The 18246-nt window shown below is 44.1% G+C and overlaps 1 protein-coding gene across 1 annotated transcript in view; it reads left to right on the plus strand.

Annotated features, from left to right (window-relative positions):
* LOC121232399 (adenomatous polyposis coli protein-like) overlaps nt 1-18246 on the plus strand; it is a 127817-nt gene that overhangs the window by 51685 nt on the left and 57886 nt on the right. Inside the window, 1 exon segment of the mRNA XM_041121553.1 lies at nt 5098-5211. Within this exon segment, the coding sequence (XP_040977487.1) occupies nt 5098-5211 (114 nt within the window).

An 18246-nucleotide genomic window follows, 5' to 3' on the forward strand; every position in this document is an offset into this window, starting at 1 on the left:
GAGGAAAGCAAGCAGGGTAGTCATACATCACACAATTGCAAGGCCAAGCATTAAAAACAAACAAAAAAAATCCACATAACAACATGTGTCCAGTGTTAACAAGCCGTTTTCCCTACCCCGTGAGTCCCAAGGATGTTAGGAGAGAGGTCAGCAACGATCCTCCATTAAACTGGTCTCTTGGTTGCATCACTTGGAAAAGTTCTCCAGTCTTGTCTGTAACTTCTCTCATCTTGGCTCGGGCTTCTTCAATTGAAGTGGAGGCATTATGGATGGTGATGCAACATTCCCCGTCAGTTAGACTCAACATCCCACATACCCTATGTTCTTTTAATGACAACATATCCAATGCTAATCTGTTTTGTAAGTCCTCCAAATGTATAATGTGTCCAATTGGACAAAACATGTATTTGCCATGTTGTATTTTCCAGGACAAATTGGTGTCTTCTAAGAAAAAATTCCATATGCTTCGAGATTCCTGACAGCGTTTTTCCCCAGTAAAATTACAAGCACTACTTGGGTTGCACCCAGTTTTCCATTCCCAACATTCCCTTTTCCATAAGTCATGAGATTCAAGGTTTCCTCCTTGGGGAAGAAGATAAATCTTTGAATCGTCAGAGGGAGGTTTTAGAGCCATGAAAGGTCCCCTGGAAGCATTGTTCCAGGAGCAATTTGGTTTATATAAAATATTGCCAGAGGCAAGACTCCTTTTCATGAGATTGGTGATGTTTAGATTAATGAGGTCAAATTGAATTCTTTTGTTGACAGATTTTGGTAATGCTATACAAACACCTTGATTGGCGTCATTCCAGAGGTGCATAAAACCTTTAATCAAATTCCAAGCTAAATCTGGAGAATCTTTTCCCTGTCCTCCAGTGGAAAGGATGAGGATGAGGGAGAAGGCTCCCCAAAGCATCTTTCCCTATAATAACAGAGAAAAATTACACATAACAATAAACTGATAACACAACAATTAATATAGTCAGGACTAACATGGGTCCCTTGCCATCTTTCTCTGTTTGTCTTTAGTTCTACAAAGTACAAGTATAAAGCAGTTCATAGATTAAAATGAGGATATTAGCCATCGCGTGTGGATTCGGTGGTCTTTTCCATGTGTGTCAGTTGCTATCCACGCATACAAGTTCAAAGGGGTTTTCAGTGTCATAGGTACTTCCCCTAGAGTAGGTAAATCTACCAGATCAGGTTGTCCAGGACAGTGGAGCGGGTGTATTGTATCTTTCTTATCTCCCCTTCCTGGAACTAGGGAGGGGGGTTTTGGGCAAAATGCAGTCAGTCTAGGACATCCGTTCACCCCCCAGCGGCTATTCACTTTTGTGACTGTGTCTGGCACTTGTTGTGGCCATCCCGGTTTGTGGGGTTTTAGGGTTTGTTTTAGAAGTCCATTAGTATGCTCCACTATCCCATTTGCTTGAAGGTAGTATGGGGTGTGGAAAACCCACTGTATTCCTTCATTGTGCGCCCACTCTTGGATCACCCCAGCAGTAAAGTGGCTCCCACTATCTGATTGGATTGATTTGGGTGTGGGCAAGTAGCTAAACCATAATTTCAGGCCTTTTATTGTGTTATCTCCAGTCGCTCACCAGACTGCTACCGCTTGGGTTAGTCCCGAAATTATTTCGACCCCTACCAACACATATTGTTTTCCCTGAGAGTCAAAAGGGACTGATTTAGTCTACTTGCCAAGTATCCCACAACCCTTTATTATCCCTTAAGTGTAGGGGTTGATCCTTAAGAGGGTTGTGCTCTCCTAATCGAGTGTGGCATAAGCCACATGCTGAAATAATGGTGTTGCACAATTCCCTGGTTATGGACCATCCCCTGCTTACTGCCTCTTTAAATCTTTACTCCCTGAGTGATCTCGCTTTACATGCAACCACTCTAATAAGTGCTCCCATTTCTCTGCTTTGCCTTCTGCAGCTAATTTTGATAAGCGGGTCATCGAATCCACCTGATTATTTAAAAGGTGAGATGGATGATTTCCTGCCTGGTGCGCAGCCACCCATTCTACTAGAAAGGTTTTCTGTTTAGCGATGTTTAAGATTTCCTCCCATTTTTCTCATTGCCACACTGGTATCCGATTGACCTCCCATTGATTTTGTTCCCAAAATGGGAGCCATTCGGTACATCCCTTGAATACAGCATATGAATCTGTATACACAAACACTGATTCTTCAGTCTTGGCTTCCTTGGTAAATACATTCCACACAGTGATCAACTCCCCTACTTGAGCAATTCCTTCCCCCTCTGTCACAGTTCAGTCCCCTGAATCAATGTGTAGGGCTACTGCTTGATATTTCCACACCTTTCCCTCTCTCCTAGAGGATGTGTCAGTGAACCATACATTTTTAAGGTGGGGCTCGAATGGAGGAGCAGGCTTTATGCATGAGGGGGGGTGCTCTGTGTCTGGATGGTCAGAGGGTGGATCTTGTATTTGGAGTACTTTGGGTGCTCCCTTCTCTACCTGCCTTGTGTGGCAATAATGATCTAACTGTGCATACCACTTCCTTACTGTTTCTCGCTGTGCGACTCCCATAGAATCATAGAATCATAGAAGGGAGTTGCATCTTTTCATCTGGAATTTGGAGTCCAAATTTTTCTGGGTGAGCAATTATCTCTGCTTGGGTCTGTCCCACTACTTTGGTATTGGGGCTGCCAATCAATACATCATCAATATACTGCTATACCTTAACCCCTTCTGCAGGAGTGATTTTGGCGAGCTCTCAAGCCAATGCATAATGAGCAATTGTTGGCGAGTGCCGATATCCCTGGGGGAGATGCGTAAGAGTGAATTGCACGCCTTCCCATGTAAAAGCAAAGCGATCTCTGCTTCCTGCAAAGGGACCATAAAGAACAGATCTTTGACATCGATAGTTGCTAAAATTTGATGGGCTTGTTCTTGTGTGGTCGCAATTAGCTCAGCTATGTTAGGCACTGCAGCTGTCAAGGGGCCCGTGTTGGCATTCAGGTGCCGATAGTCAATGGTCAATCACCACTTTCCGTTGGGTTTACAGACTGGCCATACCGGGGAATTATAAGGCGAGTGTGCGGAGACAACTATCCCTTGCTCCCATAATTCAGCTATCACCGAAGTGATCCCTTCTCTTGTCCCTAGGGGGAGCGAGTAAGGTTTGACATTAACAATCTTAGAAGGGAGTAGTTCAGGTGCAGGCTGTAATAGCCACACAGACATGGTGGGGAGACCAAACACCCACTCTCTTCCTCTTGAGTCTACCCAGGCTCGTCCTTTCAGCAAATCTAGTCCCAAAATGTTAGTTGGTAGTGGTCCCAATATCATTATAGTTTCTGTCACAGTCTCATCTCCTGGCAACCAGCACTTAACTTGAGCAGTTGCCTAGGGCTGAGAGTTTCCAAATACATTGGTTACCCATATTTGTTTCTTGTCAGCAACTATCCCATTGCGGTCAGCAACATCTTATCAAAGTGCTGACATTTGAGCCCCCGTATCTACTAAGAAGGTGACGGGTGTTTTAAGGGGACCAAGGGGGAAAGTAATCATTAAATCCCCTCGGTTGTTTTCTGTGAGCCTCCTTATATAGACCCACCAACCACCATCCCCGGCTCACTTACTGGGAACTTCAAGTTGATTAGATCTCCCTCTGGGGCTGAGGGAGTGTTTTTCTGCAGGCTTTAGGTTCTGCCCTAGTAATATCTTGAGTAGGTAGTCCTTCTTTTGGGGGTATTTCCCGCTTTCCCTTCCACGCATGGACAAGCTTCTCTAGTGCCATGGTGGGCCCCACCCTGAGCTAACGGACTTCTCACCTGCCTTGGGTTCCTTGCTATGCAGGGTTCGTTGTTATGCAGAGCTCGCCATTAAGCAGAACTTGCCCCACCACAATGTTTGAGACATTAACTCCTTCAGTCTCTGACACTATCACAAGTAGTTAGGTGCTTTGTAAAACTTCTTCCTGAAAGATTTAAAATTTTATCAGTCTTATTATACTTGTGTATAATTGTTCCTAATATTGAAGAATGACTATGCCTTCTAGTTTTGCTTTTCATACATTCATGCAGTCATTGTTCTTGGTTTGTGGTCTATTTAGTTACTAGTATCTTTTTGTTGGAGAGCAGACTAGAGAAAAGTCTTCATAAAATTAAGTACAGCTGCCATATTTGCTCATCACCTCCCTTTTTTGAAAGAGCTCATGTTGTCCTCTTCCAGACAGACAGTTCTTGCTGATATTTAAATGATTGATCTTCTAATCTTCCATGGCATTCATTTCATTTTGCTTGCCACTCCCATATAGCTATGTATTTGAAAGCACTGACCTGACAAGAAATTAAATAAATTCATATTCATCTAGCAAGAACAGTTAGAGTGAAAGGTAATAATGTGTATCAAAAGATGGTATCAACTAATTCACTTTTTGAGCAAACATGTTTACTGGACCTGTTACTATTTTCCACATGCTTGAATAACTAACCTGTGTACATATGATGGAATGGTGGAATCTGTCTTGCTGGAAATATACAAAACTTGTCTTGACTTGGGCCTGGATAACCTAATCTAAGGCCCTGCTTTCAACAGAAGGTGGGACCAGGTGATCTCCAGAAGTCCCTGTCAGCCTAGACTTTTCTATGTTTCTACAATCTTTTAAAATAAAGCTTGAGGGAGTTGAACTTAAATCAACTTTCTTGCTAATTTTTAGTATTTTCCCTTAGTTGCAAAGACTTGTTTTTTAAAATAAACATTAAAATTATAAACTAACTTTGCTGATGCCTTGAAAAATATATTGGAGTACCTTTCCTTAAGCAATGTTGTAGGTTATGAATTCAACAGCTATGTTAAAAAAAACAGGTTTGTTAAAAAATTTTAATGAATTACATTGTCTCAATGTTTTTATATTGCTTTTAGTTATTTGACAAGACTTGCAGGTACCCTGTTGTTTTACCAATATTATGTGTTCTTGTTTTTAACAATGTAGTAATATTTTAAGGGTCTATTTTCATGTTTTGTTTATGAAGTTTGGTGTGGAAACGTAATTGGTTTGCTTTTGTTCAGAGAAATACATAGTTTATATCCACCTTATTTAAATTGCCTTCTTTGTACTTCAATTTCAGTTCTCCTTGCAAACAGATATGACCAGAAGGCAGTTAGAGTATGAGGCAAGGCAAATCAGAGCTGCAATGGAAGAACAACTAGGTACTTGTCAGGACATGGAGAAGCGAGCACAGGTATAGTTTTTGTTTCATTAGTAGAAGGAATAGGAAAAGATTTTCCTGTGTTTTCATTAAGCTATTGGTGATTTATATCTTTAAACTGTGTGTAAGCCCAGTGAATACGTTAGAACATTTATCTAGCCTTTTAAATACAAAAATAAGAATCAAAACATAGAAAATACCTACTCAGCAAAAAGGACCTTTCTCTGCCTGTTTAAAAGAAAGCTTGTGAGTAGGTGGGAATAGTAGACAATGTCTTGAAAAGAAAGTAATTTTTGGTCATTTGGTTGTAATTTATTTCAATTTTAGCTTTGAACAAACGTGTAATTGCAACTGCTTTATTTTGTTTGTTGTGTTGTTAAGTTTGTGCTTTTAAGTTTAGAGTAAATTCCAGTTGCTCTTGTTAAGTTTCCTTGACCAGAAAGCATGTATCAAAGAATAATCTTTGAAAATGAGATATATCGGCAAAATGTAATTTGCATCCTTACCTGTAAATTCTTTATGTATAAAGTATATGTATAATTCTGTATGCAAATCATGTTACACACATTTGGAAGTATAATTCAGAATGTAATTATGTGTAAATGAAATTATCAACTGCATGCTGGCTTTAAAAAAATAATCCCTCACAGTAGTAGAGTGACAATTTGAATTATATATTGCCATCTATTTCCATAGATGTTAAATAGCCAATTTTGTTATTAATAGCCAACTTTTAATAAAAAGTCTCTTTAAGCTTCGTTTTCTTCACCAAATTTACCTCAACACAAAATTCTACCTATGAAATATTTCTAATTAATTATGTTTGTAATTAAAATTTAAACCAGCTTTATCTAAAGCAAGTAATTTAGCAGAACTTTTCAGAAAATTCTTATGGTTATAGTTTTTAGCAAAATATGCATCCTCTAATTGTAGAGCTCACTTTATGAGGTATATACATTAAGGCCATGTAAGGATCTATATTGACATACGCAGACAGACCAGAGTTTACTCTTCCTTGTTCTAAGCTGCTTGGATAACTGGCTTTTATCTGGAAGCCATATGGCTGTGTTATAGAGGTTTATCAGCTATGGTGCTGCCCTGCGCTAATACAGCTGTGCTACTTGTGTGCAACCAGCTCCAAATGAAGGCAGAACAGACTCAAAATTGTCTGCGTATGTCTGGTTAGCCCTGTTGTAAAAGAAAGTAATACTGAATTGACACTAGAACTTCTGAGCACAATATCTTCTTACTAACAAGCTGGCCAAACTTTAAGTGCACTCAGAGAATAAATCAAGTATTGCTAAGATTTGACTGTAGTTATATCACTATAAAAGTAATTAAGTTGTCCCTAAATGTGTACTTTCCTACACATTCTGTTTTAATTTTGGGAGGGCACTACCAAGAGGATGTTGAATTTTTTTATGGTTTTCTGAATTAATGTTTATACATGGTTTTATCAAAACTATTTTGTTCCCTGTACATAACACCTATATACTTATGGAAATTAGTGTCTATTAGGCTTATATAAAGATTATAAAATATAACTAATCTGCATTGGTTTTATTATACTAAGGACAGGTGCTAAAACTGTGTAGAAGTTAATTGTTGTATAAATACATAAAAGCAAATTCCAGATTATTCCACTGTAATGTTCAAATGTGAAAACTGAACTTTTCATATTTGGCAGGTATAGTGAACTTGCTAGTTTTTCAACTTTCATTTTGCTCTATATTTTTGTTCCTCCATGATTGTGATAGAGAATACAATGCCAAATGTAAGTTGGAGGAAGAGAAAAGTTGAGCTTTATAAAGACTGGCATTTCAGACAACTCAGTATTAATAGTCCCCAAATACTTATTCTGTGAGAGAGCTGATAACCTGCCGCTGGCCAAGAAATTCATGTACTAGCTGCCCTTTCTCCTGGACCTTAAATTAATGGTAAAATAATAGTCTTCTCCCTCTCTCATCTGTCATCATTGGGACTTGCTTCCTTTAACCTCCTTCTTCTGAAACACTGTGTATATTAGTTAGCTCACAGCAACTTATTATTTATGTATTATCCTTTATGGAGTTTGTGTACAATCACATGCCCAACAGTTATTAAAAAAGATGCATTAGTAGTGTTAGCAATTTATTTTAGCTTATCCATTTAAACTGCACATGGTAGTTCTTGTTTGAAAAAAGAAAAAGACGTAGTTAATCACATTTTATTTTGACTATTCAAATATTGTAGTCCAATACTTATAAGCAGAAGTAAAAATTAATTTCTGTAAATGTGTTGAGTTGATGTCGTGGTTTAACCCCAGCCAGCAACTAAGCACCATGCAGCCGCTCACTCACTCCCCCCCCACCCAGTGGGATGGGGGAGAAAATCGGGAAAAGAAGTAAAACTCGTAGGTTGAGATAAGAACGGTTTAATAGAACAGAAAAGAAGAAACTAATAATGATAATGATAACACTAATAAAATGACAACAGCAATAATAAAAGGATTGGAATGTACAAATGATGCACAGTGCAATTGCTCACCTCCCACCGACCGACACCCAGCTAGTCCCCGAGCAGTGATTCCCTGCCCCCACTTCCCAGTTTATATACTAGATGGGACGTCACATGGTATGGAATACCCTGTTGGCCACTTTGGGTCAGCTTCCCTGGCTGTGTCCTGTGCCAACTTCTTGTGCCCCTCCAGCTTTCTCGCTGGCTGGGCATGAGAAGCTGAAAAATCCTTGACTTTAGTCTAAACACTACTTAGCAACAACTGAAAACATCAGTGTTATCAACATTCTTCACATACTGAACTCAAAACATAGCACCGTACCAGCTACTAGGAAGACAGTTAACTCTATCCCAGCTGAAACCAGGACAATTGACCTCAGCCAGCAGCCAAATGCCCACCCAGCCTCTCATTCACTCCCCTCTCCCACGGGATGGGAACAAAATAGAAGGAAGTTGAAAAGATCAAAATAATGACAGTTTAATAGGGAAAGCAAAAGCTGCATGTGCAAGCAAAGCAAAAAGAAGAATTCATTCACTACTTCCCATCAGAAGGCAGATGTCTAGCCACTTCCTGAAAAGCAGGACCTTAGCACATATAATGGTTGCTTGGGAAGACAAATGCCATAAGCACGAACGTCTCCCCCTTTCCCTGAACTTTTATTGCTGAGCACAACATCTCATGGTATGGAATATCCCTTTGGTCAGTTGGAGTCAGCTGTCCTGGCTGTGTTCCCTCCCAGTCTCTTGTCCACCCTCAGCCCACTCGCTGTTGGGGGAAGGAAGAGAGAGAAAGCCTTGATGCTGTGCAAGCACACTATTCAGCAATAGCCAAAACATAGGTGTGTTATCAACACTGCTTTAGCCACAAATACAAAGCACAGCACCATAGAGGCTGCTATGAAGAAAGTTAACTCCATCCCAGCCAAACCCAGTACAGTAAAATCTTAAAAAATAAATTATAATTTCAAGTCTTGAAATCATGTTCACATAGAATGTATTTTTCCTTCATGCCAGAACAAAAATGTCATTAGGTTTAGTGTTTCTTAAAATCTCTCAAAAAAATGATCATTCTTGTAGGAATTTATTCCAAGAGCTTTAAAAATTGGCTAAAACAGCAGACCACTAAACGTTTCAGAAAACTCACATTGTGGTGCGGGTTGATGCTGGCCAGTAACTAAGCACCCACCAGCCGCTTGCTGACTCCCCCCGCGCAGCAGGATGGAGAAGAGTATTGGAAGAGCAGAAGCGAGAAAAACTTGTGGGTCAAGATAAAGATAGTTTTAAGTGAAGGGGAAAAAAAAAAAGGGAAAAAAGGCAAATGATGCAAAGGCAATCACTCATCATCTCCCACAAGTAGACTGATGCCCAGCCAGTCTCCCAGCAACAGCTACTGTGGAAAGACTACCCCCCACCCACCCCCGAGTTTTATTGCTGAGCATGTTGTTATATGGCATGGAATATCCCTTTGGTCATTGGGGTCAGCTGTTCTGGCTGTGTCCCTTCTTAATCTCTTGCCCACCCCCCAGCTTACTCACTGGGGAGAGGTAGAGTGAAAAAGAGAAGGCCTTGATGCTGTGCAAGCATTGTTCAGCAATAGCTAAAACATTGGTGTGTTATCAACACTGTTTTGGTCACAAATCTAAACCACAGCACCATATGGGCTGCTAGGAGAAAAAGTAACTCCATCCCAACCAGACTTGGTACAGTTCAGGTTGGATCACTGCTGCACTTGCCTGGTTCCTGATGAGGATCATTCTCCATTGGTTTGGGTGGCCCCTGCTGGAGCATCGTACAGCAATGGCATATCATGCAACTTGCATCATGGCTTATTTCCCCCAAGGTTAAATCTCTTTGAAGGTACACACCAGATTTCCCCATCTTGATGTATACCCACCAAGTACACCCAGGTCCTTGTGTGAAAGCAACCCTATGAATGGGTTTTCCTTTTCCCGAGAAAAGAATAACCCACACTGTCTTTCCAAACCAGTTTGCTATGCACACTACGGAGACCTTATCTCTTCCCGCAATATGCAGGGGTTTTGTTTGGGTGGGCCCAGGTTGGTGAGCAGATCTTCTAGTGTTAACCAGCCAAATGGCTTCTGCTAGGGTTGGCATGGCATCGCCTGAGGGTAGAAATGCTAGTGGGAACACTTATGCTTCGCCTGGGAGCACGGAGGGCTCAGGAGCATATCTGAAATGCTTGTACACCAATGCATGCAATATGAGAAACAAACAGGATGAACTGGAAGCGTTGGTCAGTTCCCAGAGCTACGATATCATTGGTATTAGTGAGACTCGGTGGAATGAGTCCCACGATTGGAGTGCTGGGATGGAAGGCTACAGGCTGTTCAGTAGGGATAGGCAAGGCAGGCAAGGTGGAGGTTGTTGCACTATATATGAGGGAGAGGTTTGACTGCACAGCCCTTACAGTTAGGGATGATGTGGTTGAGAGCCTCTGGGTGAGGATTAGGGGGATGGAAAACAAAGAAGATGTCGTAGTGGGTGTCTACTACCGATCACCCAGCTAGGATGATAGCACTGATGAGTTATTCTATAAGCAATTAGAAATCTCTGGATGGGTAGCCCTTGTCCTTATGGGAGATTTCAACTTCCCAGACATCAACTGGGAATAGCATACTGTTGTGACGAGCAGGTCTGGGAAATTCCTGAAGTTTGTGGGAGATACAACTTCTTGTCACAAGTACTCGGGGAGCCAACTAGAAAAGATGCCCTCCTAGACTTGTTGTTTGTGAATAGAGAAGGACTCGTGGGAGATGTGATGGTAGGTGGCTGTCTTGGCCACAGTGATCATGAAAAGGTTGAGTTTAAAATTTTCAGTGTAACGAGAAAAAAGGTCAGCAGAGTTGCTACCCTGGATTTCAAGAGAGCAAACTTTAAGCTACTCAGGGAGCTTCTTAGCAGTGTCCCCTCGGAATCTGCTTTTGAGGGGCTTAGGGGTCCATGAGTGCTGGTCATTTTTTAAGAACCACCTTTTAGAAGCACAGGAGCAGGCAATTCCATTGTGTCGGAAGTCAAGCAAGTGGGGCAGAAGACCAGCTTGGCTGAACAGGGAACTGCTTGTGGAGCTCAAGAGGAAAAAGAAACGGTATGATCTCTGGAAGCGAGGTCAGGCTTTGCAGGAAGATTACAGAGCCATGGTTCGCATATGCAGAGAGAAGACACGAAAGGCCAAAGCTCAATTAGAGTTGAAACTGGCCAGTGTTGTGTCAGACAACAAGAAAGGCTTTTTTAAGTATGTTAATAGCAAGAGGAGGTCTAAGGAAAACATTGGACCGATGCTTGTTGAAGATGGTCACCTGACTAATAGGGATGAAGAAAAAGCGGAGGCATTCAATGTGTTTTTTGCCTCAGTCTTTAATAACACTGATAGACCTTAGGCTGCCTGATGGGATTCATCCCAGAGTACTGGAGGAGCTAGCGGATGTTACAGCAGGAAACCTCTTGATCATCTACCAAAGGTCTTGGGAGTCTGGGGAGGTCCCTGCTGACTGGAAGCTAGCCAATGTTATCCCAATTAATAAGAAGGGCGTGAGGGAAGACCCAGGAAACTACACACCTGTTAGTCTAACCTCAGTACCTGGAAAAATTATGGAGAATATCATACTGGGTGCTACTGAAAGGCATTTAAAGGACAACGCAATCATCAGGCACAGTCAACATGGGTTCACAAAGGGAAAGTCCTGTTTAACTAATTTGGTATCCTTCTACGATAAGGTCACCCGCCTAGTGGATGAAGGGAAGGCAGTGGATGTAGTTTTTCTGGATTTTAGTAAGGCTTTTGATACTGTCCCTCACAGCATCCATCTGGACAAGTTGTCCAACTGTGGGATGAGCAGGTACACGGTGCGCTGGGCGAAGAACTGGCTGGACGGCAGGGCTCAAAGGGTTGTAGAGAATGGGGCTACATCTGGCTGGTGACCAGTCACCAGCGGTGTTCCTCAGGGTTCAATTCTAGGGCCAGTTCTGTTCAATATTTTTATCAGCGATCTGGAGGCAGGAGTTGAATGCACCATTAGCAAGTTTGCTGATGATACCAAACTGGGAGGTGCTGTTGACTCTCTCGAGGGACGAGAGGCCTTGCAGAGGGATCTAGATAGACTGGAGCATTGGGCAATCATCGGTGGCATGAAATTTAACAAGACTCTGCACCTGGGACGGAGTAACGCCAGGCACAAGTATAGATTGGGAGAGGAGTGGCTGGGGAGCAGCCCTGCAGAAAGGGATCTGGGGGTGCTGGTTGACAGCAGGCTCAATAGGAGTCAGCAGTGTGCCCTGGCAGCCAAGAGGGCAAACCGCATTCTGGGGTGCATTAAACACAGCATAACCAGCCGGTCAAAAGACGTGATTATCCCGCTGTATTTAGCAGTGGTGGTGCGGCCTCACCTTGAGTATTGTGTGCAGTTCTGGGCCCCACAATTTAAGAAGGATGTTAAGGTCCTTGAAGGTGTCCAGAGGGGCTGGAAGGCATGTCCTATGAGGAATGGCTAAGGACTCTGGGTTTGTCTAGCTTGGAGAAAAGGAGGCTGAGGGGCGACCTCATTGCTCTCTACAGCTTCCTGAGGAGGGGAAGTGGAGAGGAAGGTGCTGATCTCTTCTCCCTGGTATCCAGGGACAGGACGTGTGGGAATGGTTCAAAGCTGCATCAGGGGAGGATCAGACTTGACATTAGGAAGCATTTCTTTACCGACAGAGTGGTCAAACACTGGAACAGGCTTCCTAGAGAGGCAGTCAATGCCCCATGCCTGTCAGTGTTTGAGAGGCATTTGGACAATACCCTTAAAAACATGCTTTAATTTTTGGTCAGCCCTGAATTGGTCAGGCAGTTGGACCAGATGATTGTTGTAGGTCCCTTCCAACTGTTCTACTTCTATTCTATTCTATTCTATTCTATTCTAAATTTGTATCCCAGTGCTTGAATGTCCCACCACCCATTGCTCTCAGTATAGTATTCAACAGTCTATTGTATCTTTCAGTCTTTCCAGAAGCTTGTGGGTGAATAGGGGATGTGATGCATCCAGTCACTGCCGTGTTTCTTGGCCCAGGTGTCTACGAAGTTGTTTCAGAGTTGATTCTTTCTGGGGTTCTGTGTTGCCATAGAACTTGTTTTTCAAGACCAATGGTATGGGTCACAGGGTATGTTTCCAGCCACCCAGTAGTCATTTCCACCATGGTAAGCACGTGGCACCTGCCTTGGTGATATAATCGATCTGCCAGGCCTCCCCATACTGATATCTCAGCCACCATCCTCTGTGCCAGAGAGGCTTTACCTGCTTGCCTTAATTATGGAGCATGTTTCACGTTCATTGATAACCTGTGCGATAGTGGCAGTGGTCAGGTCCACCTCTCAGTCATGAGTCCATCTGTATATTGCATCTCTCCTTAGATGTCCTAATGTTTCATGGGCCCACCGAGCTATGAATAGCTCAGCCTTACATTCCCAGTCCTGATCCACCTGAGCCACTCGAATTCTTGCAGTCTGGTCTACCTGCTCATTGTTTCGATGTTCTTGGGTGGCGCAGCTCTTGGGCATGTGAGTATCTACATGACGTACCTTTAGAGTGATGTTTTCTACTCAGGCAGCGATGTCTTGACACAATGCAGCAGCCCAGATGGGTTTATCTCTGTGCTGCCTATTGGTCTTCTGCTGCTGCTGTAGTTACCCCCACAGAGCATTTATCACCATCCATGAATCAGTATAGAGTGCTGGCCACTTTTCCCACTTGGGATATATCTAGGGCCAGCTGGATGGCTTTCACTTCTGCAGACTGACTTGACTTGCCTTCTCCTTTGACAATTTCTGCAGCTTGTCGCGTGGGACTCCATACGGTAGCATTCTACCTCCAGTAGTTTCCCACAATACAACAGGACTTGTCAGTAAACATAACATATTGCCTTTCATTTTCTTGTATTTTATTACATGGTGGGGCCTCTTGGGCACAAGTCACCTCCTCAGGCTATGCTCTGAAATCTCTGCCTTCTGGCCAGTCCATGATCTCTTCCAGGATTCCTGGGCGGTTGGGGTTCCCCATTCGAGCCCATTGTGTGATCAACACCACCTGCTTACTCCACGTAGTTTCGGTTACGTGATGTGTAGAGGGGACTCCTCCTTTGAATATCCAGTGTAGCACAGGCAGTCACAGTGCCAGGAAGATCTGTGCTTCTGTACTGACTACTAATGAAGTGGCCTGAACCAGTTCATATGCTGCTGGTATCTCCTTTTCAGTCGCAGTGTAGTGGGCCTTGGATCCTCAATACCCCCAGCTCCAACATCCTGGAGATCGACACTGAGTCTTCCTGGGTGCTTTCTGCCAGAGGCTCCAGGTGAGGCCATGCTCCCTGGCTGCAGTGTAGAGCACATTTCTCACATCTGGTCCTGTCCAGACTGTCCCAAGGGCTACTGCACAAGCCATCTCCTGTTTGATCTGTTTGAAGGCCTGTTGCTGCTTGGGGCCCCAGTCAAAACAGTTATTCTTTCAGGTCACTCGATAGAGAGGGCTCACAAGCTGACTGTAACCTGGAATATGCATTCTCCAGAATGCCACAAGGCCTAGGAAAGCTTGTGTTTCTTTCTTGTTAGCTGGTGGGGACGTGGGTGTTATCTTATTGATCACATCCACTGGGATGTGATGATGCCCATCTTGCTGTTTTATTCCCAAGAAGTGGATGTCTTGTGCAGGTCCTTTGACCTTGCTTTTTTATATGGCAAAACCAGCTTTCAGAAGGCTCTGGATTTTTCTTTTCCCCTTCTCAAACACTTCTGCTTTGTTGCCCCCCACAATGATGTTATCGATATCTTGCAGATGTTCAGGAGCATCACTCTGTTCCAGTGCAGCTTGTATGAGTCCATGACAAAGGGTAGGACTGTATTTCCACCCTTGGGGCAGTCGATTGCAGGTGTATTGGACACCACATGAAAGCAAACTGTGGCCTGCACTCTACTGCAAACAGAATTGAAAAAAAATGCATTGGCAGTATTAACTGTGGCATACCACTTGGCTGCCTTTGACTCCAGTTCGTATTGGAGCTCTAGCATGTCCGGTACAGCAGCACTCAGCAGTGGTGTCACTTTGTCCAGGCCACAATACTCCACCCTCCGTCAGACTTTCCCACTGGCCACATGGGACTGTTAAAGGGTGAGCAAGTCTTGCTGATCACTCCTTGGCTCTCCAATTGATGAATAAACTTATGGATAGGAGCGAGGGAGTCTCGGCTGGTGTGATATTGCTGCCAGTGCACCATCATGGTAACAATTGGCACCTGCTTTTTTTCAACCCGCAACAATCCTACAATGGAGGGATCTTCCAAGATGCCAGGCAAGGTAGAAAGCTGTTTAATTTTCTCTGTATCCACGGTGGCTACACCAAAGGTCCACCAGTACTCCTTTGGGTCCTTGAAGTACCCTCTCCTGAGGTAGCCTATGCCAAGGATACACGGGGCCCCTGGTCCGGTCACAATAGGGTGCTTTTGCCACTTGTCCCTTGTTAAGCTCACCTCAGCCTCCAACACAGATGTGGTGGGTTGACCTTGGCTGGCCACTAGGTGCCCACCAAGCCGGTCTGTCACTCCCCTTCCTCAACTGGACAGGGGGAGAAAATACGATGAAAGGCTCATGGGTCGAGATGAGGACAGGGAGATCACTCAGCAATTACTGTCATGGACAAAACAGACTTGTCTTGGGGAAATTAATTTAATTTATTGCCAATCAAAGGTCAGAGTACGGTAATGACAAATAAGAATAAATCTAAAAACACCTTCCCCCCACCCCTCCCTTCTTCTCGCACTCAACTTCACACCTGACTTCTCTACCTCCTCCCCCCGAGAGGCACAGGGAGATAGGGAATGGGGGGTTGCGGTCAGTTCATGGGAGACAGTCCTTCACGAACTGCTTCAATATGGGTCCTTTCCACGGTGTGTAGCTATTCAGGAACTGACTGCTCCAGTGCTTGTCCCCCATGAGGCCACAGCTCCTGCCAGAAAACCTACTCTAGTGTGGCCTATCCACGGAGTCACAGCTTCCCTCAGGGCACATCCACCTGCTCTAGCGTGGGGTCTTCCATGGGCTGCAGGGTGGTTATCTGCTCCACTGTGGACCTTCATGGACTGCAGGGGGACAGCCTGCCTCACCATGGTCTTCTACATGGGCTGCGATTTATGATATGATTACATCACTGGTCATAAGATTAAGCTGGTATTCGTATGCGGCATTGTTGTCATGCCCATACCTCTGGCACCTTCTCTCGGAATTTATTAGTAATCACAACCAATCTATAGGGAAGACAAGGGGGGATACTTTCTCCCACTCGTTCACCTCCCCTTTCTCCTTCAGGCTAATTACAACAGCTTTTGAGAATTTTCAATATCTCTGGGACATTCAAGCCAGCATTCTCTTATTGCTATGTCTCCTGAATGTGTTTCAGGTCTTCTTTAGGGCTACAAAGAATACCAACCAGAGATCTGCCCCAAGGTTGGATAGTCATGGGTGGCATAGCATGTGAGAGAATATGGGCAGGTATCTAGAGAACTTTTCACCTCCAATGGTTTGGAACTTCACTCCTGAACAACTACAGGACCCTGATAAAATGATAGAATATTTGAAAGGAAAATGCTGTGGGTATTCCAGAAAGGCACAACTTACTGCACTGTGCTGGGCCCTGGCCAGTATCTACCAAACACTGCTTGATATTATGCAGCACCCTCAGGGGGAAGGGAGGGAAAAAAGAGGGACAGGCACTGCAGCTGCCCCAACCCCGGCAACAGGCACTGCGGGTACTCAAACCCTGGTGACAGGCACTGCAGCTGAGCCAGAGAACCAACCTGTGCCAGTATCAGTCGCCCCCATACAGAAGAAATATACAAAGATCAGTTCGCTTAGTGAGGGATGAAGGTGAACCAGGGTCATCACGAGAACAGGAGGAAGAGGCAGAACCAGAGGTAATCACCCAATCCGTATCACTGAGTGAGCTGCGAGATTGTCCTGGTTTCAGCTGGGATAGAGTTAATTGTCTTCCTAGTAGCTGGTACAGTGCTGTTTTGAGTTAGGTATGAGAAGAATGTTGATAACACACTGATGTTTTCAGTTGTTGCTAAGTAGTGTTTAGACTAAGTCAAGGATTTTTCAGCTTCTCAAGCCCAGCCAGCGAGAAAGCTGGAGGGGCACAAGAAGTTGGCACAGGACACGGCCAGGGCAGCTGACCCAAACTGCCCAACAGGGTATTCCATACCATGTGATGCCACATCTAGTATATAAACTGGGGGAGTGGGGGCAGGGGGAATCGCCGCTCGGGGACTAGCTGGGTGTCGGTCGGTGGGTGGTGAGCAATTGCACTGCGCATCATTTGTATATTCCAATCCTTTCATTATTACTGTTGTAATTTTATTAGTGTTATCAATTATCATTAATAGTTTCTTCTTTTCTGTTCTATTAAACCGTTCTTTTCTCAACCCACGAGTTTTACTTCTTTTCCTGATTTTCTCCCCCATCCCACTGGGTGGGGGGGAAGTGAGTGAGCGGCTGCGTGGTGCTTAGTTGCTGACTGGGGTTTAAACCACAACAGAGATATGTGAAAATATTTCAGCCGCCACCCAGGTGAGCACATTGTTACCTGGCTGCTCCAATGCTGGGATAATGGGGCCAGTAGTTTGGAATTAGAGGGTAGGGAAGCCAAGCAGCTGGGATCCATTGATAACGGGACTGGGAAAAAGAGACAAGCCCTCAGCCTCTGGAGGCAACTTCTGTCAGGTGTGAAGGAAAGATACCCCTTCAAGGAAGATGTTCTATGTCACCCAGGCAAGTGGACCACCATGGAGAGAGGTATCCAGTACCTGAGGGAATTAGCTGTGCTGGAGGTGATTTATAATGATCTGGATAACGAGCAGTTACCCAAAGATCCAGACGAAGTCCAATGCACACAACCCATGTGGCGGAAAGTTGTACGGTATGCACCACTGTCCTATGCCATCTCATTGGCAGTAATGTCCTGGAAAGAAGGCAAGGGACAAACGGTGGATGAAATGGCTTCCCAACTCTGGCAATATGAAGAAAATCTCTCTTCCTCCTTACAAGCCTGCATCTCGGCTGTGGAGAAACTGTCCTGGGAGTTCCAGCAATTCAAAGAGGATATGGCCTACTTCCCACCTCTACAAGCACGTTTCTCAGCTGTTAGGAGTAAGCGTTCCTCTGCTCAAGAGAGAGGATGTAGAAGGTACACACCATAGGGTACCCTATGGTTTTACCTCTGTAGACTATGGAGAGGACATGAGGAAGTGGGATGGAAAGCCTACCTCAACCCTAGAGGCATGGGTATGTGAGTTGCAAGGAAAAACAATCACAAAAGGGAATTCATCCAGGAAAAATGCTCCTCCAGTTTCCAGCAGGCAGTCCCCCAGACGGAGTAGAAGGGCTGATCTAATTTCTGATCCTCTTGAAGCGACTTCTGATTCATGTTTACAAAAGGTGAGTAATGAATGCTCAGACCAGGATTAGAGGGGCCCTGCCTCCAGCCAGGTGGAGGAAAGGGACAACCGGGTTTATTGGACTGTGTGGACTCAATG

Source organism: Aquila chrysaetos, assembly GCF_900496995.4.
Source record: "Aquila chrysaetos chrysaetos chromosome W unlocalized genomic scaffold, bAquChr1.4 W_unloc_3, whole genome shotgun sequence".
Classification (NCBI taxonomy): domain Eukaryota; kingdom Metazoa; phylum Chordata; class Aves; order Accipitriformes; family Accipitridae; genus Aquila; species Aquila chrysaetos.